This window comes from Phaethon aethereus (assembly GCF_964289735.1).
Source record: "Phaethon aethereus genome assembly, chromosome: 13".
In the NCBI taxonomy this organism is placed as follows: domain Eukaryota; kingdom Metazoa; phylum Chordata; class Aves; order Phaethontiformes; family Phaethontidae; genus Phaethon; species Phaethon aethereus.
Window position 1 is genome coordinate 2,782,195 of NC_138589.1, and position 25,012 is coordinate 2,807,206.

Here is a 25,012-nt window from a genome sequence, read left to right on the forward strand (position 1 = left end):
GTTTAAAGGAAGGATAATTCTTTGGGGTGTGGGACGGAAAGATCGGTCTCCATTCATTGGATTTTTGAGCTCTTAACTGTTTGTAATGACGCGATGCCTTTCAAAATGGGGTTCTTGTCATCCGCTTCTGTTTACTGTTTCATTCCCAGTTAAAACTACTTTACAAAGGTTTTGTTGCAGGATTGAGCCAGCAAGTCTGGTAAGTGCCGTGAACTCTGTCCGTAACTTGGCTACTTTTCATTAGGTTCTTTTAAAATATGAGTGATCAGTATCTGAAAGTGTGGCCCGAGGCCTCGTATGGAGTTGTCAGCTTTTGCTGTAACTGCGGTTGTTCTACTAATGAAGACCTATTCTGTTTTGCTCCCCCAAAAATTGAGGGTTTTAGTGTACAAATTCTTCTGCAAAGTTTTAGAAAAGCATTTTTCTCTCTCTCTCTTTCTTTTTTTCTTTTTCTTTTTTCCCCCCTTTCACAGATTGCCGCTTCTCTTCTGCTCTGCCCCGTCTTTGAAACCCAGGCTAGCGACCCTGCTCTGATGGTGGTGGCAAGCGAGAGTCCTGGTGTTTGGGGAGGGAGGGAGCGGGGACGGGGACTGTCTCAACTTCACATTGCGAAACGGTCAGGCCAAACCTGTATGGTGAGACCACCGCATTTTATTAATGAAAATGTATATATGCTCCTTGAAGGTTTCTGCTAAAGGGAACAGATGAGTATGTAACTTCCTATGTGAGCATTTTGAACAGGTACTCCGCTTTTCCTCGGCAGCAAATACAGACCACGCTCAGAGAAGCTGCGGTGCTGAGGCTCGCCTTAACCGGTGTAACATCTTTCTTACTTGGAGTAGATGTTTACGGCTGTTTCTTTCTTAGCGTCAGCGTTTCGTGTATGAAGTCACCGGGGAGCCTGCTGGTCAGACATCTAGAAGTGGGGCATGATGCAGGGGAGGGTGGGATCAGTTCCGTGCCCTGCTGCCGTGAGGTGCGGATTTACTAGAGGACTAAAACAGGATGCGAAACTGAGGTTTTTGCGTCTTGTGCTCAAGTAACGCGGCTTTTTTTTTTAAAGTCATTGAGAATTGTCCTCCGTCTGCTTCACCATATTCAAATCAAGTTTGGTTTTTAAAGCACGAGCAACTGGTGTTACAGGATCCACGTCCCCGCCTGTTTTTAACAACAAAGCTACCTCCTGGCTGGTTGGAGTCGCAGGAGAGGGTTGCTCATTTAGGTGCAGATGCAAGGAAATAGCAGGTTAGTTGAAAAGAGTACAAAAAGCAAGGCGAGATGCACTATACATTGAAGGTGTGCCACGGCTCTTTGAGACCAAGCCAGCTGGTAGACGCAGAAGGCACAAGCGCAGCTCAACGGCTTAGAGCCCAACTATTCACGCAGCACCTTCTCGAGTTTACCTGTGTTGATGGTGCTGTTCACCCTCCAGCCGGGTAGTCTGCCGGGAGGGAAGAGTGGTGGTTACTCTCGCTGGTTGTTCAGTCAGCCAGCGGAGTATTTGTTGTAACGCTAAAAGCCCGGTTCCGGTCTAAAAGTAACGTCTCTGCATTTCTCGTTAAGCAGTCCTAATGCTACTTTGGTTTGTAGCAGGAGTTCGAAATGGGAGGTGTAGTTTGAAGTGAAAGGAAACTTTTGTATAACGGCCGCCTGAACAAAAATTCAGCTGGTATAAGCTAGTAAAAATTGCAGATTTCAGTACGTGACAGTTCACCTGGGCCTCAAAATCTACCAAACTAATTAGCTTTGGCTGTGCCGGTGTGTGGAGAATGAGGGTGCAAAATGAGGGAGAACTTAACTCTCCTCCTTCAATATAATACTTATTGTATAATAATGCTTAACTTGGTTACACAGCCGTCTGCGGTCACTGTCAGAAAAGCCACCCCTCGTTTGGTTCATAGGACGGAGCGTACTCTGAAAGGAGGCAGCGGTACAATATACCTCTTCCTCTCGTATGTCCCTATAGTGGCGTTTACGTAGCATTCGGTTCGTCCACCGAATATGAAACTGGTAATTGCCTGGCTTCCAGCCCCTCCTCCTTCCTACCGCGCTCTAGTGCTTTTCACCCCAGTGTTTCACAAGACTGACTTCCAGATACTACTATGAAAAGCTCCTGGAGGTGTGGGGAGGATTTATAAAGTTACATAAATGCAGTTAATCTGGGGTTAGCGACAAAACCTTGAAGGAGTTATTCTAACCAAGACATCCTTTTATCTACTTCTAATCGAATTCCATAGCTCAGTAATATTAAGGGGGCGGAAGTCGGGGTCTTTGTAGAAATGACGCGGCTTTTGCCTGTGCGCTCTGTCTTAAGGCAACTTTGAGAACAGAGAGTTCTGAAAGTTCTTAAAAGACAACTTTGTGCTGGATTTTGAGGTGCAGTAACAGATCACGTGCTCATAGACAAGAGCGGTAATTTATTAATATTCTGTTAAGTTCAGAAATTGAAAGGGAACCAGCATGGCTTTATCAGAAAAGCAGGAAATATGTGGTTTAACGGTTTTGGCTACAGTCTTAGGTGGTTCCCATTCCCCAGAAAGGGGAGAGAGGGGAAAAGGAGTCTAAATTCTTTTGTCTAAAATAAAGGCAAAAGCATCAGTATGCCTTCTCGTGTGTTTTAATGAGAGAAGAGTTCCTGCATAGGTACGTGTGGTTTCAATACGAATTGTACTGTATTTGAAAGGTTATATAGTGACTTCAGAACTCGGATATCTGGCTAAGGAATTCATCCCTTCAGAGGTGAAAAATGTTTATTCTCCGAGTTTTGACGTCGGTAGAGACGAAGACCTCCTGAATCCCATGGTGTGAGGCTTTGAGGGCTCTGATTCAGGAGCAAAGGCAGTACTTTATCTCGGAAGGTCAGGCTGCGTGCCAGCGGTTCGCAGGCTGCTGTGCTATCTGCTTCAGGCAGATAGCAGGCATCGGTAGTCGCATCGGCTCTGTCAACTCTTTTTCTCTTGTCCCCTTTGACTCCTGAAGACTTCCGTGGGATTTCCAGCACCGCTCAGGCTTCCAGGTGATGCGTTTGAGGTACTGAGCCCTCGGCGGCTGCGTCGGAGTTTGCGCGGAGCTACCGGGCTTGCGCAGAGCGCGCTGGCAGCCGCGGTGACCCGGCAGCCGCCGCAACGAGGCGGTTAGTGGCAGCGTAATACTCCCAGTCAAAGCAGCAAAGGAAAAAATGCTCTCATTCTGGACAGCTTGAAAAGCTAGATTTTGTCATCTGTGGGAAGTCCTACGTGACTTGATTTCCCAGGCTTTTGTTGTGGGCCAGAAGGGTAGGGGAGGCTAGGTGAAAGGTAAACCCTAAATGAAGATCAGCAAAACTCTTGTTTGCGTCTGCAAAAAGTAACTGGCATTAGAGTACGGACTGTTTAGTCTTTACAGACCCATAGTTAGCTTATGCTGCTCTTTTTCCCCCCCCTTTTGAATTGTTCTGCATTCTTCTTAGAAGAGAATGAATTTCGATTTTAACAGCCTCTTTAACTGTCTGAACTACTTAAACACATCTATTAAATTGATGGTTCGTACTTCATTTATTTCTTCTGAGGTGGAGTGGAGGCCGTGCTGAAAGGGAGTAATGTTGCATTTAGTACGTTTGAAATGATTAATCTTGAAAACGAGGGCCGTGGTAGGTGGTTTCCTGGCAGTCCACATCTTACGCCGGTTCTGACGCCTCTGCTCGCAAAGGCTGTTGGCCGGTAGGTCTGCAGCCTGCGTCGTGTGCTGTCGTCACGGAAGACGTAGGTGTGATGACTTGCATAGCCAGCCTGCGACTACAAGGACAGAAAACCAGTCTGTGCTCTTCTTAGGTGGAAACGCTGCAGTAGGAGAGCTGACACAAAGGTGACATGCTTGAACTAACTTCTGTTTCTTCGTTATTGAGCCACCGCGTATCGTACTAATTAAGACTTCTAGAGTATGTCACTTCATACCGAAGTGCGGCGAGTTGCAAAAATCAAGCTCAGATCAAACGTGTACTTTCTTTGGCAAGGCACGTTAGGCGTTCATCAGTTGGTTTCATGTGCCGTGTTCCCTCTCTTCCGCTCGGGGATCGCCTTTCATGTTGTTCAGGGCTTAATTTTGCCTGGACACCATTGCGTAAGGAGGGCCTGCCTCCCTTCGGTACCTCCTGCCTCCCTTCGGTACCTCCTGCCTCCCTTCGGTACCTCCTGCCTCCCTTCGGTACCTCCTGCCTCCCTTCGGTACCTCCTGCCTCCCTTCGGTACCTCCTGCCTCCCTTCGGTACCTCCTGCCTCCCTTCGGTACCTCCTGCCTCCCTTCGGTACCTCCTGCCTCCCTTCGGTACCTCCTGCCTCCCTTCATCTTCCCCGTTTCTGCTTGAGTGACCCAGCCGATCGGCGTGGAACCGAGCAGGTAGGCACCGTCACGGCGCTTTGAAATGCGCTGTAGAGCTGAATATCAATTATCCTTTGAGGCTTTGCCAGAGGATGAATTTAGAGCTATTAAGGGCGGCGCTGTGTGAAAATTCCCCCTACTTAGCTGGGCCACCCCTGAAGACCAAAAAGAGTCAGCAGGATTTTGAATGTCTAGGCGGTGTTCAAAGCTCGAGTGGGCGCAGGCCTGCATGCATGGTTTGCCTCTCTGGCAACTCGACATGGACAAGCTTCTGGCCCGGGAGGGGTTTGACTTGCCAAGCAGGCTGAAATAACTATTGAAGGTTGATTTTCTTCACAATTTGGGTAATTTTGCCCTTTTTTTTTCCTTTTTTTTTTTCCTTTTTCCTTTTTTGTTGCTTTTTCCTTTTTTGTTGCTTTTTCCTTTTTTTGCTTTTTCCTTTTTTTTGCTTTTTCCTTTTTTTTGCTTTTTCCTTTTTTTCCTTTTTCCTTTTTTCCTTTTTCCTTTTTTTTCCTTTTTCCTTTTTTTTCCTTTTTCCTTTTTTTTCCTTTTTCCTTTTTTTCCTTTTTCCTTTTTTTTCCTTTTTCCTTTTTTTTCCTTTTTCCTTTTTTTTCCTTTTTCCTTTTTTTTCCTTTTTCCTTTTTTTTTCCTTTTTCCTTTTTTTTTCCTTTTTCCTTTTTTTTTCCTTTTTCCTTTTTTTTCCTTTTTCCTTTTTTTTCCTTTTTCCTTTTTTTTCCTTTTTCCTTTTTTTTTCCTTTTTCCTTTTTTTTTCCTTTTTCCTTTTTTTTCCTTTTTCCTTTTTTTTCCTTTTTCCTTTTTTTTCCTTTTTCCTTTTTTTTCCTTTTTCCTTTTTTTCCTTTTTCCTTTTTTTTCCTTTTTCCTTTTTTTTCCTTTTTCCTTTTTTTTCCTTTTTCCTTTTTTTTCCTTTTTCCTTTTTTTCTTTTTCCTTTTTTTTTCCTTTTTCCTTTTTTTTCCTTTTCCTTTTTTTTCCTTTTTCCTTTTTTTTTCCTTTTTCCTTTTTTTTTCCTTTTTCCTTTTTTTCCTTTTTTTTCTCCTTTTTCCTTTTTTTTCTCCTTTTTCCTTTTTTTTTCTCCTTTTTCCTTTTTTTTTCCCCCTCCTTCTTTTTTCTTAAGGCTGATATCATTAAATATAGGGTGTCAAACTCATTTAGTGTTGTATTTGCTTCTTTTTAAATTTCCTGTGTGGAGATTAATCTCTGGTCTTTAGCAGGGGAAATATGTCTGCTTTAAATCACTGTATCATCTACCATTATCTAGATGGAGGGCCTTAAGCTCATGCATTATTCCTGCTGCAGCTCAAGGCACATTGATGCTGTAGATGGGTTTCGATCATCTGGTGTTGCTTCTTTTGAAAAGCCTTTCACAAATGCTAGAATAGACACAGGAAGACTTTCTTATTTTTAGCATGGTGTATATATAGTGCATTTTACTAAACTCTGACTAAACTTTGTAAATTTGAGGAGGACTGAAACTGGTGCTTGTTGCTTGTTGAAAGAGCTCGTGTGCTGGGGTAGAATACAGTCCTGCTTGGGAGTAGGAAAGCATGTGTTCGGTTAACCATTTAAACGTGTTGTGAAGGATCTTCCCTGTCTGGCAGCGTGCCACTCTCTTTGTGACACGAAGGTAAGCTGACAAGAAAAACAGTTGCTTTAACTGAAAGCAGTAACAGAACTCTAACCAAATCGTGGTGCACGCCAGTTTATAAAATGAGAACACGGCTTAAATTTATTCCATCCAGTACAGTAGGCAAGACTTACAGCACTCCCTTGATTAAAATGAGCTCTTGGAAAGGAGGCAGGAGAAGCTGTTAAGTGGAGTCTCATGTTACCAGCTGGTTTGGATGAACTTCTAAGAATACATATGGAAGCTTCCTGCATCAGTATTTTCGCTGTGCGGGCATGTGTGTAAATGCTTTCAGATTCGTAGCGTGTGTTTTGCTTTCATTTCAGGTGTACTTGAAGGCACCTATGATTCTTAATGGTGTCTGTGTAATCTGGAAAGGCTGGATAGATCTACAGAGACTGGATGGTATGGGGTGCCTGGAATTTGATGAAGAGAGAGCACAGGTAAGACAGTCTTCCCATGGCTATCATGCCTTAGACGTTTGCTTGTCCTTCTGGAAGGAAACACACAGTCGGGTAGCCATCACGCATTCTAATTTGCTTGTTTTCTATCTTCACTTTGAGTACAAATTCCAAAGGAAATTTACAGTATAGAAGTTTAAAAATAGGTGGTTGTAGCTAAACGAGTGTTTCAATTAGATCAAAATATTAGGGGCAGGAATCATCTGTGTTTTACAACACTGACAAGTCTATTCTAGCTGTTTACTTTAGGGTGGTTGGGTTTTCTTAAAGTAGCTTTTTGTTTTATTACAGATCAGAGCCCGAAGGGGGGTGAATGGGGGTGTTTTCATTTGTTCTTTAACAGTGGTAGACTCTCCTCCGCTAAGGAGCGGCAGCTTTTGAGAACTCGCTTCCTACCTACCTACTTCCTACCACCAAAGTGACTGTCTCGCAGCTGAGTCTTTGGACATGCACAAGAACAAAGTAAACACAAAGGAAGTGACTTTTTAGGTGGATATCACGCATATATAAGGCTCACTTAGACAGCTGTAGAGGGTTCCTTAATTTAGTCAGACTTGAGACAGATTGTCTTTGCTTTTGAGATGTAGCTTGGTAACAAAGCTATTTAACTGACATTAAAAGCTGCTGCACCAAGTTTCTGTGGGCTTCCATACAGATCGCCTGTCTCTGCAGCGGACCATAAATTGGATGTAGTAACATCAGTTACCAGAGTTATGACTTAAAATCTATATTTTTAGGGTGAGCTCAGCTGTTCATTTCTGTAGGTTGATAATTTAGAAATGTTAGAACTATATGAAGAAATGGTCCAAAGTGCTTCTGAATACAAGGGTTGGTTAAGCATGCAGAAGAAAAAAAGAAGGGTGAGCAATTCCCTGCAGCTGCCTTTTAATTTTTTTTTTCCCTTCTCTAAGTTCTGTATTGGTACTCCAGCAAATGATTCTTAATAACTCATTCTGTACCTGTATATAGCCATTTTCTCCTAACTTCTCTCTGGAGACAAGACCATCATGCCTTCCCCTAACTTTTCTGGAAACTTGAGTAATTGACTTTGAACCACTATTCAATGTCTGCTAAATGGTAACTCTGTCTTTTTCGTCTTGGTAGCCTAATAAAATTGGAGCTTGCTTTATCTCCTTCCTTTTGTTCCCTTAAACTCAGGGACCCAAAGCAACTCACTTATGTGAATAACTGAACCGGTTTGTGTGATGCTGGTGATTCCCTTTGTCTTTGTTACACGTCTCATGTATGTCATACATCTGGGTGATTTTTGCAGAAACTTAATATTCACACAAAGCTGTCTGTTTTTCCAAATTACCTTTACTTTCCCTTGTTGCTCCTGGCAGATGTGCACTGGAACTGATGTAAATAAGGATGCATTTTCTTCTTCCACTGTGTGCCTCATTCTTAGCCCTCACTTCCTTGGGGCTTCCCATTTAGTCTTCTACAGCCACAGTTGGTCGCTACCTAACAAGCAGGAACCCTTTGATTCCACCTAAATACCAAGAGCACCCCTCTATTGCAGGCACGCAGAACTAGAGAGCACGACGATTAATTTGTTTCGGTTCAAGAGCTGGAAGTACTCAAATCAAATTTTATATTGGGATATGTGTAGTTGCAAGCTTTGTGGTGCCTTGCCTCTCCCTAATTTAAGAAACTAATTTGCACAGTGATGAGATTATGTTAATGTGACTATGTTCTGGGTTAAATAGAAATACTCTGTGTTAAAAGAGAACAGTCGTAGTCCTGCGTGCATTCTTGAGGATGCCTAGAAAAATACTCTGTGTTAAAAGAGAACAGTCGTAGTCCTGCGTGCATTCTTGAGGATGCCTAGAAAGAAGGGGGTATGCTCTTCTCAGAGTGGTCCTGCCACCTTTTGCGAAGCCGTGAGAAAAGCCACAGAACCAAGCTTTTACTTGAATGCTACTGTTTGCTGTGGCATTTGCTTCTTCCAAAGCCGGGTGTCGGCGTTCGAGCGGAGTTCCTGCTGCAGCAGTCTTTTCTTTGGAAAGAGAGTAGGCTCTGTTGATTAGAAGACCTTTAGACTATAATGCATGCAAAGCAAGGTCCAGTGTAGAGCCCTGAGGATTGTGCAAGATAAATCCCAAGATTCCTATCTGAATGATGCATGGTGCTAAGCCCCAGGACTTCTGAACTGAGAGGAGACAGGTTTGAATGTGTGCCTAAGAGGCGATAGTGTCACTCTTTTTCCAAAGCTGGACAGTTCCTGAAAAAAGTAGCACCTTTCTAAAAAGGAGGGTGGTGGGGCAACCTGTGGGTTCAGTTTTTCTGCTTTTAATTTCTCTATGAATGTTCTTGCATGCTCTGGGATTATTTTAGTTTCCCGATGCGTTCGCGCTGTCGTTACTACACTTAGGAATTCCTTTTTGTTGTCTTCAAAAAGCGTTTGTGCGCTGAGCATGTAATTTTTTTTTATTTATTTTTTGGTGAGAGGATATATGCACGCTCTCAGGTGTCAGTGCTTTCTTGAGTTTTGAGTACAGGGTGCTGAGCCAATTACAGGTGTGTAATTTGTTTTCAGTTTGTGCTTCTCAGCGATTATGAGGTCATTGGTCATTTTACTTGCTACAGTAGTAGTACCTAAGAGTTACCGGTGTCGTAAGGCACTATACAGACACAGAGGAGTAGCTGCACCCTTGATGTTGCGTAGGGGTATGTATGTGTGTGTTAGTATTGTAAACGTTTGGGCAACATTTTACATTCTTCAGTTTCCTTTTTCCTGTATCTGTCACTTTGCTTCCTTTTTAAAAAACTGTTTTAATATTGCCAGTGGCAATTGACCTAACTGCTTTGAGCCCAAAATAACACTGATGTCAGAAGGGGTTTAAGTGCCTCATACTATGCAGCGTAGTGCCTGTGGTACCCACTGTCTTTTTTTAATAATGGGTCTTACTGGCGTGCATACCCCCCTACATGCACCCCTTACTCCCAGTTGCTGGAAGGCCTGACTGATACGAAGGTAATGCTCTTGCTTTTTCCCGTCTCTTGACGCGTTTTACTAACTAATACTGGGATCAGATAAAATTTGTCTTTGCTGCCGTGCTTTGGAAAGGATACTATCCTTCACCAGGTCAAAAACATTGTAGGAAGAAAAACCACATGCATAACAACAAAGCACTTTAATTGTAGCTTTCAAGCTAGCTCTCTTTCTATTTAATTCACAGCATATTAATATCTTGCTACTAAGCAGCCTTACTTTTTGTTACTGGAGGCCCTCAGTGGACTAACGCACACAAAGCTCTACGCACGTGCTTGAGTATCTTCCCCATTTGGGGATGAAATTTCCCTGGATTTGATATTTATCTCAAGTGTCATTAAAAGGCTGTCTCTGTCTTCAGTACTGTTGAATACTTACCCCTTCCATAGTCGCACATTCTTGCTGTAAATAGTTGTTCTCACAAAGTCTTCTCCTACCAGGCTGCTGGTCGGCGGGTGTTAGTAACCTTCTCTCTTGTTTTTCTGGGTTGAGGGGTTGGTTTTGTTTTGTCCTCTTGTTGATATGGCTTACATTTTGCTTATCCTTCTTTTTCTTAGTAGATTCATACCAGGAGCATTTTTACTTACTAAAACTAAGATAGGTAAACAATTGGGTTTCATAAAGCCAAATTTGCAAGGCTGTAATTACTAGATTTGGGTGACATTTGAAAAAAGGTTTGATAAACTCCTGTTGTACAAGATCCTGAGATGTTTGTTGATTTCTGTTATAACACATCACCAAGAGTAGAGAATAATTTATTTTTTTTCACTTAAAAATATGTTCTGATGTTCCCCCCCCCCTTTCTCAGACATGTGTTCATTCTGGATGTCAACATACTGATTCTTCTATGAATTTCTAATTTAGTTTCTTTTGGTTATGACTGTTTCTTTAAAATATTCTGGCTGTGGCTATATATTAGCCTTTTTATTTCATGACCACTTTAAAGTAAAAATGCAAAAATTTTTTATTAAAAAAAAATCTGCTTTCATTTAAGTTTGTTTAAAAAAAAAAGTAATAAAGATGTATGTAGCTTCTGTAAATTAGAAATGAGACAGCTTTTCTGTAGTCATCTGGGAGACAAGCGTATCTATTTTATCTCTATCCTTCTGCATTATTAAGAACAAACTTACTTTCCACTGTCTGACCTTGGTTGCTATGCATTGCATGAACGTTAAGATAGCTACGAAGGGCCGCATTCTAATTTTAAAAATAGTAGGTGGTGGTAAAATTTTACCTTATTGGCAGCTTTAAGCATTGCCTTTCAACGTAGCTTCCTGGGGACCCGGCTATGCAGAGCTATTGATTGACAGATCTTTGTAATTAACTGTGTTAGGCCATGAGGGGCACTCACACCATCGCACAAAGTAGCTCCGGGGTGCACGACTGTGCCGATGGCAAAAAAGGCAATTTAACATTCTCTCAGACTAGAAGATGCTTTATCTTAAATTAAAAAATTTATGTACTTAATCCCTTGGCATATTAAAATTTAGTTGAGTTCTCAACATGTTTTTGTCCTCTTAACAGTCAAGGTTAGGATTTTTTTTATTATTATTTTAAATCTATCAACTTGAAAATAACATTTGTGTGTATAGTAATCATAAGCAGAGTTAGTCATAATTATACCTGAGGAGTTAGGAGAAGGAAGAAACAATACAGCTTATCTCTTACTGTTTTGTAGAACCTCTTTAGGCTTGACTCCTCTGTTCTGAACATTTTAAGAGTCTGATTGGGAACAGAGACATCTATTTTCATTCTGAGCAAAACGTGTGCTAAAAGGTCTCTTTAGGAGAAATTAATAATGGCTTACATATTAATAACGCTTTATTTAAAACCTTTTCTAACAGAAAATATGTTTCAAAGGATTATTTGAGTGTTTATTTATTAAATCTATCCTGTGCATAAGCCACTGTTGAAAATAAAATAAAATAAACAACCGGGCTGTTGGAAACCTGTAGGTTTCTTCTGCGTTGTATGTGAGCATGTACGAATTAGCGGGGGAGTAACTTCTGCTTTGCACTTTCTACTGCATCTAAATTTAAATGATTTAAATGATACGTAAGCATTACGAATGTTCATACTGATGCACCTTCAGCAGCTTTTGATAAAATGGAGGATTTATTTGATTTGTAACTTGGATAATGCTTTTTTTTAAATGACAGAGAATTAAATTACCGTTGTTTGTATAATGACGCTAGTGAACTCTATCTAGATATACCCATGAATACTGTCTTCAAAATGACTTTTATAAGGAGAATAAAATGTATTGCTTCTTTCATATAACTTCTGAGGATCCCTGGCTTTTAAAACAGCAGCAGCATTTTAAACTACCTGTGAAAAGCAGTTCTCCTTTGAAAATGTATTTTAGCAGTAGCTGTGTCGCAGCTTTGGTTATCTCTACTGCAGTGATGAAGGTGAGTATTATTTCGTTAACCTATACTGGCATTTGCTGGAACGCATCTGTGTTCTGGCAGATTCTGTAGGACGTACTTGTCTTTGCTGCCAAATGATCCCTCATGCTCAAAAGACATGATCTGGTAGAAACAAGGGTAGCCTTTTGTGTCACTCTGTGTCATCTGCTTTGGTAGCAGGAGGATGCATTGGCACAACAAGCCTTTGAAGAAGCTCGTCGAAGAACTCGTGAATTCGAGGATAGAGACAGGTCTCATCGGGAGGAAATGGAGGTGAGGGTTTCACAGCTGCTGTCAGTAACTGGTTAGTACTTTCCCAAAACTTTAGATTGTTTCCATTTATTTGTCTGTTTGTACAATGTTGTGTATGTTCTGTTTGATGATTGGTGTTGTCATATAAAAATTGCAAGATGTGTTGTTTTTAACTCTCGTGAAATGAATTTCAAGTCTTTGAAGTTTTGATAAGAATTCTCCAATTTTATCCTTTTTTCCTTTCTGTAGATGGCCTTTTCTGTGGGTACTTAAGCTGTAAGGATACATTTGTTCACAGAGCTGCCATCTCTCTCAAAGGATGCTGTAGTAGCAGAGAGAGGGATCTTTCGACCCATACATTTCTCATGAACACGAGAAAGGCTTTGGGAACTGTGGGCACGTAATTCTGTAGCTTGCTATCCCGCGTTGTGGGAAACGTTACCAGTTAATTTAACCAGATGCCACAGTCTGCTTTCTTGAACAGGCTACTTTTATTTTCCTCTCACCTTTTTCTTACTGGTGAGGAGTCTTATTTCTCTCCTCTGTTTCACTGGTATCATTCCCCCTATCTTGTTATTTGCTTCTTCAGGGCCCCACAGTCTTGAATCTTTTTCTTTCTTGACGAGGGCAGAAATTACTGGGATCAAGAAAAGAGGAGCCAGAAAAGGGAATGGAAACCAGCTGCTCTGAGATGTCAGGAAGGCAAGAGCTGCAAGAGGACAAGTAATATATAAGGAGAGTTGGCAAGTCAAGGCAGGCCGTAGGTCAGGCAGAGAATAGGGAGAAAACAGAAACACGTTGTATTTCTTTTCCTTACTAGTTCTGTTTCCTACTTCCTGCTTCATCAGTACAGCCCGACTTTACTGTAATCAAATGTGAGCAATCTGCTGCTTCTCAGGTTTTTAGAAAATTTGATTATTGTTATTGCTAAGCTACTTTTCTTCTGGCATCCTTAGTGATAACTGAGATGATTAGACGGACTTGCTTTCCTTCCAAGTACAACTGGAAGACACTGAGCATCAGAATGAGGGGTAAAAGGCAGATGCAGAGAATAATCTTGCTTCGAAGGGATGGCTGCTGTGTGTCTGCTTGCAAACACTGATGTAGCCAGGTCAGATGTCAGCTGTAGCAAAGGTAAGATCCTTGCTTTGGAGGCCTCGCTACCACTGGAACCTTGGAGCAACAGCTAGATTACCTGCATCCTTCTGTCTCTGGAACCTGCTTGTAAGTTCAGTTCAAAAGGAAGGCAAAATTAACTTAGGGCTGTTCATGAAGATCTGTGGCAACCTGCCGTAATTTTAACAATGCAGCAGGAATTGTAAGCCTGGCCTTATGTCCTTGACCTCAATTTACTTCCAGCTTTTCTTGATTTATTTTCCTTTACTGTGCCCTTCATCCCCGCTCCTGTTACTACAGAGAAGCAGCCGTATGTTTACTGGATGCTGAAGGTTAAAAAAGAATGAGGCTTCCTGAAATAAGTTCTGGAGTTCTGAGAGACTTACTCTTTCCTCCAAGCGTGGAAAAACCACCTATTTGCAGCTAGGATGCGCAAAATCTCTTTCAATTAACAGCGAGATTGAGGTAATACCGAGCATTTGGGGCTTCATGACAGACATCAAAACTTGTGACACTGAGACAGAAAAAGCAACATTCCTGGCCAGCTGCAGGAGCTGGATTCAATAATTTCTGAAAAGACTCTTGCTTTTAATAGGACAGCAGGCAGTTGTTATTAAATGATGTCCTTATTAGCTGCCAGTACCCATTTTCTCTTAAAACAACAATAGTCATTGTCCCAGCTCTAAAACACTGGCATAGATCACCTACAGAAAGGAAGAAGCGGAAAAATTACTGTTTAAACATTAAAACAATTAATGTTTAAGCGGAATGTAAAACATTGCCAAAGGTACTTCAAGTTTATGTGATGTCGAATACAAGTCTTTAATAATTGCAATACATTTTGTTATGCACACTTTTTTTTGGTGTTACTGTACATGTTTAATATGTATAACCAAGAGATTTTTGCCTCAAATACTTGTAGTTCTATAATTGATGTTTTACATTTCCATTTGTGTGTTTGGGGGAAGATGTCCTGGAACGTTTACGGATGAGCTTTTGCACCCTGGATCTTGGGACTGCATAAAATTCTGGATCTTTTGGGGCGGGGCAGCGGAGAGGGGGGAGACAGACTTACAGTGCATTCCGAAGGAAGAAGCGGATTTCCAAACCATTCCTTGTTTCCCTGACTTTCACTTCAGTTGTATTGTAATGCAGCGTTCAGGCAGAATCAAACAAGCTTTAATCACTAAGCGCTTCCGTAAGGTGCTCACGGTCATCACAGGGAGTTCTCAACAGAAAGTAATGCACGAATGTGCGTTGCCGTGTTGTATTTATGGCCCGTATCGAATTTTGCAATGCTCGCGTGCTCGGTCAGCTCGGAAATGGGGTTTGCCGTGGTACCCTTCTGACGATTGCGTTGCTGACAGCTGTAAAAGGTTAGTCCAAACGGGATTGTGCACTGTTTGTGTAATTTCAATAGGTCAAACGGTGTCTTTGGTTGCACCAAAGCAGAGATGGTGCTTGAAGGTTCTTTATAGGGTGGGTTCTAAGCGTGCTGAGTGAATTTTTGTGTATGTTGCACTACACACAGACAAAGATCCCCCTCGGCACAGTCTTTTAATATGATATCTGTGCACCTTTCAGCATTACTAAAACTTAAAAATTTTTTCTTTCCTGCTAAGCTTGGCATGGACAGTAAAACTCGGAATTGCCAGACCTGGAACAGGATCTCATCAGTGTTAATGACTGTTTTAGGAATTGCAACACTGTATAAAATCGGGATATTTCAGACAGTAGAATTACAGCTGAAATGCCTTTAATAGAGACCAGATTCTGCTTCGGGGAGGAGGGAGGAGGGAAGGGGAATCCTGCAATATTCCACCCACAACAGAGGCGCCAGCTCTTTGGAAACATTCATCCATCCAAAGCCTGGCAGCATATGAAAATGATCAGATTCAGTTCTTTATTTATACAGCTTTTTGTGTGTGTAGAAAAGGTTCCTTACTCTGAGTCTCTCTGTAGACTTTTAAAACAAGGTGGTATATCCTTGCGCAGGAGTGATCAGTGAAGGCTGCTGACAACATTTAAAATGGCTTGTATGTGGCAGTTGGGTATTAGAATGGTGGCACTCTGAAGGGGGAGAAAAACAGCAAGTGCAGTAACAATTTAGGAATAATCGCTGTACTAATCTTCCTTTTTAAGTATCCTAAAAAACAACCAACCAACCCCCCCCTACAAACCAAACAAAAAAAAAAAACCCAACAACAAAAACCCCTCAGAGTGCTGTCGGGTTTGTTTGCCTGCCTTTCATCACACAGTATCCCTTCCATTGACGACTTCGCTGGCACATCAAATCTTTATTTTAACGAACATATTCTCTGCATCTGAGGACAGAATCGGTAGCGGTTGGTAGGTTGTGTTGAATTTCCAGAAGTGATGGTATTTTTGTCAATGACAGCGTTCTTCTAATGTAAATAGTTTGCGAGTGGATTTAGAAATTTTCATTGAATTTTTCGGTGCCTCTGAGTTGAACTGCCTGCTGTTAAAATTTTAACGTGGTTTCAGTTTTGAATACAAGACACTTTGGGGTTTTTCTGTCAGTTTATGTAACTTGGTCACATCAGATACCGCAACTCCTGCCTCCCGGTTCAGGATTCTTTCATTTCAGAGACGCTTTTGAAGTCAGTGAGTGTTTCTAATTAATGCCTTCAAAATTAGTAATGTATGCCAATGGCTTTCACTTCGACGGAGAGGTCGGAATGCGGAGAGTCGATGTTGTAAGGGTACGCGTGAAGAAAGCCCTTGACCCCTGCTAAAGATTACTGTGAAAATAAACGATTGCGTGAAGCTTGGTCAGCGAAGGAGCGCTGCGCTGTGTGGGGCCTGGCTCCGTGCGGCCGGAGGCACCATCCTCCTTCCCTGCGGAGGTGCCTCGCCACGGGGAGCCGGCCCCGGGCCCTGGCTGCGGGGCCGTGTTCCGCAACGATTGCTGTTGAGCGGGCGTACGAACTTGAAGCATTTGTCCCTTTCCCTTTGCCAAACGAATGGAGCGAGGAGGTGGAAGGGGTGTCGGTGAGGCAGAATCCTTCATTTTCACTCTCTTTATCGCCTTGTGGCTTGGTCGAGAGCGTCGGCGCTGAGCGTTTTCTGCTGTTGGGCCGGAGCTCGGTGTCGGGATAAGCGGCGTTCTGCAGAAACTGCTGCCAGGTTGCCCTCTAGATGCCCTTGGTTCGTCCGGGGAGAGCTTCTTGCTTTTTATTCGGTGTTCTGGCCGTGTTAGCACGACGCCAAATGAGTTACCCCGTCCGGAACGACACGGGGAGATCTAAACAGCGCCCGGCGGGGAAGTCGGACCACGCCGCAGGCGATGGCCTGTGCTCGGAGCAGCGAGCAGGTACCTGCTGCCAGCCCTTCGCTGCAGCAGAAGGTACGAAGCGGTGGATTTCCAGCGAGGGGATGGATAAAGAGAAGAAGCTGTCTTACGTGTTGCCGTGTGCAGCCATTTTTTTTTTTTTATGAGGTTTGTTTTGCGTAGGCGCACTGTAACTTCACAACTGAAGTGATCTCTCTGAGTGCGCAGTTTGTCCTACTCTGTTAATCTTGAGCTTAGCTAAAGACAGTGATAGCTTTCCCTAGGGGTGGGTTGGATCCCTCTTCAGTTTTCCAACGCAATTTGTTCAACCAGCGTTTTTAAAATGTCGTAGTTTTCTATTTTGCATTCATTTCCCATGTTCCTGCCATGCTCTGTATTTGAGCAACGCCGCGAGTAAGGAGGCAGAGTGGTTTGCTCTTCTCTGGAGCAGTCTGGTCTAGCAATCTGTCTGTTTGTGGTCTTGTGCTAAATATAAATTACATTAATGGCTAAGCAGAGCCATTTTAGGTAACTGCATGAAATTCCCATTTTAAAAACCTTCGTTTTGCTGAAAAAAATCCCTGTTTTGAAATGTTTGTTTCTTCCGCTGGAGGTCCCTCTCAACACAAAGCACCAAAAAGCCCCGCCAACCCCACCCTTTAAAAGTTGCGGGAGTAAAAATTTACATAAATTTTAAATACTCAGTCCTGGCCTAGGTTTCTACGCGTTTTCGCTGTTTGTGGGGAATTATGAGTCGAAATGGGAGAAATGTATTTAATTTAATTGTGCTGAAGTTATGACCTCTTAGAAAACAGGATTTTGCTACAGAAATATAAACAGTTTACAATTGAAATAAAATCAAGTAGTAGCACCAGCTTTCCTATTCTTCCAAGGTACTACATAGTAAAGTTACTCTCTCTTCTTACTTAAAAAAAAAAAAAAGGGAATTTAAGATTAAACCACTAGTGTAAATAAATGCTCTAAGTATTTTTGTCAAGTATAACTTGCTTCAGAAGAAAATATAGTATTCCAATAAGGTCGTTTGGGGTTTTTTTCTCATCAAACTCTGACTTTTAAGGTTTTTTTCCCCTCAAAAATTAATCTGGAATTAATTTAATTACAACTTACTGTATGTACTTTCCAAACAGACAATGAGATATAAATAGTATAACCTTTAATACAGCTTTTTGGATGTGGAAGATCCCCAAACTGTATAATTCTTCATACGCAGTGGGTAGCGCAGATTTAGCATATGCTTGTGTGTGTGTGTGTATATGATTTGTTTTATATTCAGGATGAATACAAGACAGTTTAGGAAAAAAAGCATTAAAGCATGTGTGTGAATATGCATTGCCTCAAAAGGCTCTGCGGTGCAAGTACAGTACAAGCAGGACAGTAATGTTATGACTAGATTGTTTCACAAGAACTCTAAATAGCTGGTATTTGTGTAAAAGTGCTATGGAATGCATATATCAGAAAACCAATTTGTGCTGTACAGAATCGATGTGGACTGTAGTACAGAGATCAATCTTGCAAATCAGGGAATTCTGTAATATAAGCGTCTTCTTTCAGTCAATGAAGGTTAGAAAGGGGCCGAGCAACAGAGGAATACTGTCTGGAGGCAATCAATATTAATTATAAATTTATAACCTTTATACCAGCCTTCAAACAATACTTTCTAAATGGGAGCACTTCAAGCTTTTTTCCCCTTGGAAAAGAAGTTTTCATACAAAAGCAAAATTTTAGTCTGCACCTGAAGCTCCTCAGAGCTTACTCTGTTGCCATGCTTTTTCCTTTCTCGGCTTGCTGTTGCCATAGCCCCGTTACCAATGCAGCGTACCGGAATCTGTAGCTTCGTTACGGTTTTTTACCAGAGATGCGACCGTTGCAATGATTTCAGGCAAGGGAGTGCGTCAGGAATTGGTAAGCAAATTATGCTGCTTGGCCTGGTCATGCTCTGTAGCTCTCAAGCGGCTGGTGGTGGGAGAGCAGACTCAGCACGTAACACAGTAAGTGCCTTGTTTCTAGGAAGGAGATCGTTGGAAGTTTGAAATGAAATCTTGATGGAGCTAGATGCTAAATGAGTTTTAGCTGTGGCCTTTGTCAAGAAATTTATTTATTTTTACTTTCGGTGAGCTTGAAGGCAATCAAAATGGATGTACGAATTAAAAAAGAAAGTGCGTCGACTATAAGGTTCAGGACTTTCATCGTTCTACAACTTCAGTCTAACATCCAGACCTCTTACCAAATTTGAGAAGCTCCTTTCCGTTAATTTAAGCAGTGCTTCATATCATCATTAAGAAGGATCACGGCTGCTTCTTCCCAGGCTCAAGTGAAAAAGAGGGGCGACTGCAAAATGGCCAGCAAACAACGTGACTCCAGAGACCGGATCTAGGCTACAAAGCCACGTGCATCGTGTCCCCGACTGCCTGCCGCGGCTTGGAGGCGCAGCATGCAGTGATGAGCGGGCCCCTTCGTCGCTGGAGCCGAAGTTGCTCTGGGAGGTGAAGGCTGAGAGGGAGAGTCTTTTTCGGAGCCTGCCGCAGGCCTGGAAGCGTTCAAGGTGCTTCATCAGGCTGTAACTCCGACCAGAGAAGTTCTGTTAGGCATAAGCTGTCATTCCTGCTACACGTGGCCCGGCTTTGCTGACTGCAGTTCTGAGAAGGCTGAGTTTCCACGCCGCTGCCCTGCTGTTGGGTCAGGGTAGTTGAAGTGGAGGCATGGCCGGCGTTCTAGCCATGTTCAGATCTCCACGGGAGAGGCTGTTACTAACCAGCAGCTCAGAGAAGAGCTTTCAGTTTGTTCCTTTTCTTGATGTGGGTCTGCCTCAGTTAGCAGGACTAGTGTGGAGGTGTGCTTGGTTGTAACTGGTCATTTTTCTGAGGATTTCTCTCTTTATTTCAGGTTGTGGGGTTTTTTTTGTTTAGGGTGGGGGTTTTTTTCTGTCCTGCGGTTGTATGCTTTTTAGAAAAGTATCTGCAATGTGTTCTCAGGGCTTTTTTCTTCTTAATCCTTTTCAGGAGGTTGACAGTCCTTCTAAGAGAATCCAAATGTTCACTGTTTAGTTTTTCATAACATAGCCGGATTTTTCACTTACTTAGTAAATTATAGATGACAGATGCCAAGGCACATAATGCATCTGCTCTGTCTGTTCCAGCAGTATGGAGTTGCCAGAATGCAATTAAAGAATTGCAGTGGAGTTGTCCGTGGAGAGACTTTATTTTGGCTACTCTTTGTGACTGCCCTCCTTGAAATTATCTTCCTCCTCCGTCCCTGCTCTTCGCCGATGTCCCAAGTTACATACGCAGCGTGTATTGCTGCTCTTTGTGACTTCACTGCCTTGTATTCAGCGGTCCCAGTTTTGCCTGCTGGTGGTTTTTTGTCGTTGTCGTTTTGTTTTTTAAGTGATTCACTGAAAGGGAGGGCCATCTTCATGGCAACCCTGTCCATCCTTACTAAATTTACCTCCAGCTTTCCCAGTTCTGCTTTCTCAGAGCTATCGTGTAAACCACACGGTGGGACTGCATTATCTTTTCCCGATGAACTCATGTGGTCAAAGGAGTTGGTTTCCTTAGGTGTGTCGGAGGCCTCTGAACGTGCAGAGGAAGGGGGTAGTTACATGCTTTCTCAAAGCTAGCTTGAGGAGTTTTATTGGCACTTTTGAAAGCACGATCAACGGCAGCATGAGTCAGTCTTGAGTGGCTGGAGGAGGAGGAAGATGGTGTCTGACTGTCGTGGCTGCTGGAGGAACTGCCTGTGTGCTGCCTGCCTTAGTTGCTTAAAAATCGTTCTTAGATCTCTTTTACTTAAGTGCCCCAGTAACAGCTGCAAATGCTCCAACACGATCCTTGTCCAAGAGAGTCACGGTTCGAAGTTAATGATTCGATGACTTCAAGCTATCTAATTTATTGAGAAGAAAATTAATATAATACAGATATTGCTGCATCAGTCTCTTGATACGACTTCTAGCCCATACCAGTTAGCCTATATTTAGGCTTGGGAAAAGCTCAGAGAGAACAGGCTTGAAGAGAGAATAGGTGTTAAGAGTATGGCAGGGGATACTTTTTGCATGTTTACCCTCAAGTCAAAATGATTTTGTTAGCAAGGTTTCTCTTGTTTGTTGGTGTATTATACTCCTGTGGTAACAGCATTATGAGTTCAGCGTGAATCAGTCTAGAATAGCATGTTACAGGAGGCTTTGAAACGTTTTTTGCCAGATACGTTCCTGCAATTCTTTCAGTCGATCATCGTACCGTCTCTAGCGTTAGAGGTTTTACATGGCTTGTGGCCAGTTATAATTCCTTCCGTATTGCAGCAGATTTGCATGGCTTCATGTGCTGAAAGCTGAGTGCGAAGTGTTTCTGAGTATTGAAACTCCCTATGTGTCCATCACATTAAACTGTTTAATTTCAGAATGTTTGGAAGGAAACTGGCAGTTTTGGTTAAAATACGTTAATTTTTAAGAAAATTACAACTGTGGTTGGATCTTTGTACTGCTAATAAGCTTTTCTCGCAAGCAAATATTTGTGATCCTTTCACTAAATAGCAGATGGATAACATTGGACGTAGTGCTCCTTCAAACTTAAAATCAGCATTTGACTGAAAAATGAAATATGCTGAGATAAGATGAATAAGTACTGTTTTCTCATGACTCATTATGCGTGACTCATGGCAGAATATTCCATTTCCCAATGGCAAAGATAGATGCATCTTTCTTAATTGAAGCAAGTCTCCTTAATCTTTGAGAAGCTGAGCTCATTATTCACCGAGAGTAATTCTGATGCTTCTGCATGGCCTCGTAAGGTATGCATTTCAAAAATTACAGCAAATACTGCAGTTCAGAGGATTGATCAGCTATGCTGAGACTACAAGACCCCAAACTGAGAGAATTCTGCAAATTGACGTTTTTACATCTGTAAAAGGGAACTTTCTGCTTCCTGTAATAGCCTGAGGAGAACTACCAGATACTACCGTACTGGTAGTCACACTCCTTCGGCAAGTGAGTGTTAAGGATCTTGTGGCATTTCTTACGAAAGTTGTATTTTGCCCATTGTCTGGACAAAAATATCACCCAGTGCCTGATGCTGTACGGTGTGCTTGCTGTCTGCACACAAGGCGATTTCTCCTGTCTTTTTTGAGTGTTTTTGTGGGTTTTTTTTTTTATTTTCTAGATACAGATAGATGTGGTGCTTTTACTTTTTTTTCAGCACGTGTCTTTGTCATAGTTGTTACGTACTGTGCGCATGCGCCTTGGCAGGATGGTGACTGATAGATAAGGGTGTTTTACGTGTACCTATTCTTGCACAAGAGTATAGCACAAGTAAAGGAGGGTGTCCGAGTGAGACGGAGCTGTCATTCCAGCACGTTGCAGTTGCTCGTGTAAATCCCCGCTTACTGAAATGCAAAATTACACCTTTATCCACATATACTAGTGTAAGATATTGTAATGACTGCTTTCAGTACATTTGAGGGTAATTCGTCATGCCTTTTGCCTGTCACTTGAAAGGGCCAATCTGGTAGTTGTTCAGTAGTGGCTTCTGCAAACTGTACAAGTAGCAATGAGGTCATGAATCATGTGAATTCTTTCATATGTTTTGAAAGAAAAGGCTACTTTAGGCAAAGCATAAATGCAACCATATGCCCATACCTTGGAGTCTTCACTGAAATTTGACAATAAAATTGCTGTGCCTCTGATTCGTTTTCTGCAGAAGAAACTCTTGCTTTTAGAGCAGTAGTATAGCAGCAATTAACTTGCCTTTTTTTCTAGTTAAGTGTAAAAATGTTTATCGAGTACAAAACTGGTAATAAGATTGGTATAATAAGGTTTTGGTACTTTGTTTCCTTTGAGAAGAAAGAGGCAGCAGTTAAAACCAGAAGAAATCCTGTTACAGTCTGTTCAGTAGGAGAAAAGTATTCAGAGTGGAGCTCTTACCCCTTTGTTGATCTTAATACAACTGTTAAATTAGCGTGGCAGTATCTATTAATACTTGTTGAACAACCATTTTGTATTAAGAAAAATCTTTACAGCACAGTTTACTTTTCTGTTGAAGGAAAAAAAAAAGGGTGGGCTTTCCCTTGCTAGCTTTTGCACACTGATCTTGATAGTCAAAGCGGAATGATTTGGCTTTTGGAAATAATGTGAAAATCTTAATTAAATGCCATCTCCCAACATTCTGCATCTCTACAAAGAGGGCAGTTTGCAAAAGTTGCTTCAGCGGCTGAAAGGAATACGCCCTTCAGCGCTTAAAATCTTCAGCGCTGCACGTGATTACGCGATTCCTCAGAAAGATTACTGAGAAATCTGTGGGTTTGTGTGCCAGCAGTGATGTCGGTTGTCATGTTGAGAGCTCTTCCGCACGTAGGAAAAGCAGATTGTTTCCTTCAGTCAGAACATGACCAGTGCAGACAGAAGAGAGGGGGCAGATCATCTCGCCCCTAAATACCTAAAATGCCACCACCAACAGTACTGGATACATAAATGTAGTAGGTAGCAATTGTGATATTTGAATAGTGAGGGTGTTGCCAAGACAATAATGGCAGTACGACCACTAAAGAAAAGTGCAGGAGGGAATTGTCTTCTCTGGAAACATGTTGACTACTAGAAGGATTTATTAGATGAGCTCTGCGAGCTCTGCGTGCATCGGGATGGGATGGTTGCGCGTGAAAGGAAGGCGTAACTTTAAATCGGTATTTAAATAGGAGAAGGAAGCAACAGCTCTCTGTTCGGGTGATGCTGCCCAGTTGCACTGGGAGCATAAAAATTGGGCACAGAAGAAGAATGGTAGATGAGGGAGGAAGAAATGAATGGAGAAAGAAAAGTCTAAATTGGAGAAGATGGTGTTGGCAGTGCCTGCGGGGAGGGTTGGGAGTTGACAGGCTCGGCTCACTCGCCATTTTGTATGGGAGCGCGCAAGCAGCGCGCCGTCAGCGGGGTAACCGCCGCGCTGGCGGGAAGGCTTCCTCCGTGTCAGTAAATGTGACTCAGAAGAGCCCAGGGAACGCCCCAGAGCAGCACTCGTGTCGCCGCTCGTCACGGTCTAGTTGAAGTACTCGTGGTGGTCAGTGTGATCGTCTAAACGCGGTAATTGCTTAAACTGCCCATTCCCGCGGCACAGCTGCCTGCATCACGTCTGTGCCCGCCTCTTTCCACAAAACACGAGAAGCCCTTCAAAGGAGGGAAGCGGTCACTGCTTTTGCATTTTTTGGAGGGCGCTTTTTTTGAAGCACTGAATGTGGCAGGTTATTGCAGCCGGTGAAAGTAGCGGAGCTACACCAAATAACGCTTGTGCCGTGATGCCTGCCACCAGCCGAGAACCTGGCCCTGATACCGGTTTGGGTTGCGTGGTAGTTACGGGCCAAGGTGCCAGCTGTAAATGTAAAATAAAAGTATCGATACTAAAATGTCTTTAAAAAACAGCTAGCATATATTAGATGTTCCCAGAATCGAAGCATTGCTTTAAACTTTAAGTATATCAATGCTTTTAAGTATTTACCTGCCGCATTTGTGTGTGCTACTTGAAAGCAGCCTGCATGTGTACAGGTAGAGAAAGTAGAGAGCAGTGTCTTTTTGTGACTGACATTACTATGACTGCCCATCCTTAATTTCCTCTTTAAAATGCCATCAACCTGGACTGTTTAACAGAATCATTTACTTAAAGAACTGAGGTTACTTTTTTTTTTAATACAGGGGCGCGATCGTAAGTACCAGAGTTCTCTATGTTTTGTATTATTGATAAATTTACAGGTGCACCGGAGGGGGGGAAAAAAAATAAAAGTGTGCTGCAGTAAACCCCCAGCTTCTAAGATGTGTTAAAATGTGTGTCAATCTACAGATTAAATTGCACCAAGTCTGTTATCATGTTATAAATCTCTTTATTCCAGAAAAAGCTGAAGTAAATGTTTCCCACGTAAAAATACTGAGGGGAGATTTGTTTGGAAATGATGTAATGTACCCTGCCATCTCGCATTGTAGACTTTCTCCCCAAAATCTTGACCCTGGAAACATTTACAGAAAAGGTTTACAGGAGGGAATTTCACAGGAGAAGAAAAGTGTTTCGGAGGAAGGGACACACAATCATTGCCTAACTGTTCTGGACGTCTCTTGCCGGTTGTTGAAGTGACATTGAGAAGCAGTTCGGCAGGGCTGCGGGAGGGCCCCTCCAGAGCGGGGACGGTGCCCGACTGCTGGGTCCACAGCCCTCCTCTGAGATCTCTGGTGGTTCTGGGCGATCACCGAACTGAGGGGGAAAGCATGATTTTGATGTTAAGGAGGAGTGCATTGCTTAGTGGTGGAAATGTAAAGTCTCCGCCTTAGAATTGGTCATGGTCTTAGTCATGTTAATCTACTGAAGAAGTTAACTAAACTGATGATGTCTAAATAATTTCTTTTTTTGATCCTAAATGTGTGTTTATTGATGCAGGCAAGAAGACAACAAGACCCTAGTCCTGGATCTAACCTAGGAAGTGGCGATGATCTCAAACTACGTTAA

At 42.4% G+C, this 25,012-nt stretch overlaps 1 protein-coding gene across 3 annotated transcripts in view; it reads left to right on the plus strand.

The window, feature by feature from the left end:
- CBFB (core-binding factor subunit beta) overlaps positions 1 to 25,012 on the plus strand; it is a gene marked incomplete at both ends in the record, with an annotated part of 41,239 nt that extends 16,227 nt beyond the window's left edge. For 2 of the 3 annotated variants that reach the window (XM_082005927.1, XM_082005929.1), the window contains 3 exons: positions 6,326 to 6,442; positions 12,041 to 12,136; positions 24,944 to 25,012. In XM_082005927.1, coding sequence (XP_081862053.1) covers positions 6,326 to 6,442; positions 12,041 to 12,136; positions 24,944 to 25,012 — 282 coding nt within the window. The remainder of the gene's footprint in view (positions 1 to 6,325; positions 6,443 to 12,040; positions 12,137 to 24,943) is intronic. The other variant, XM_082005928.1, reaches the window with a different exon arrangement.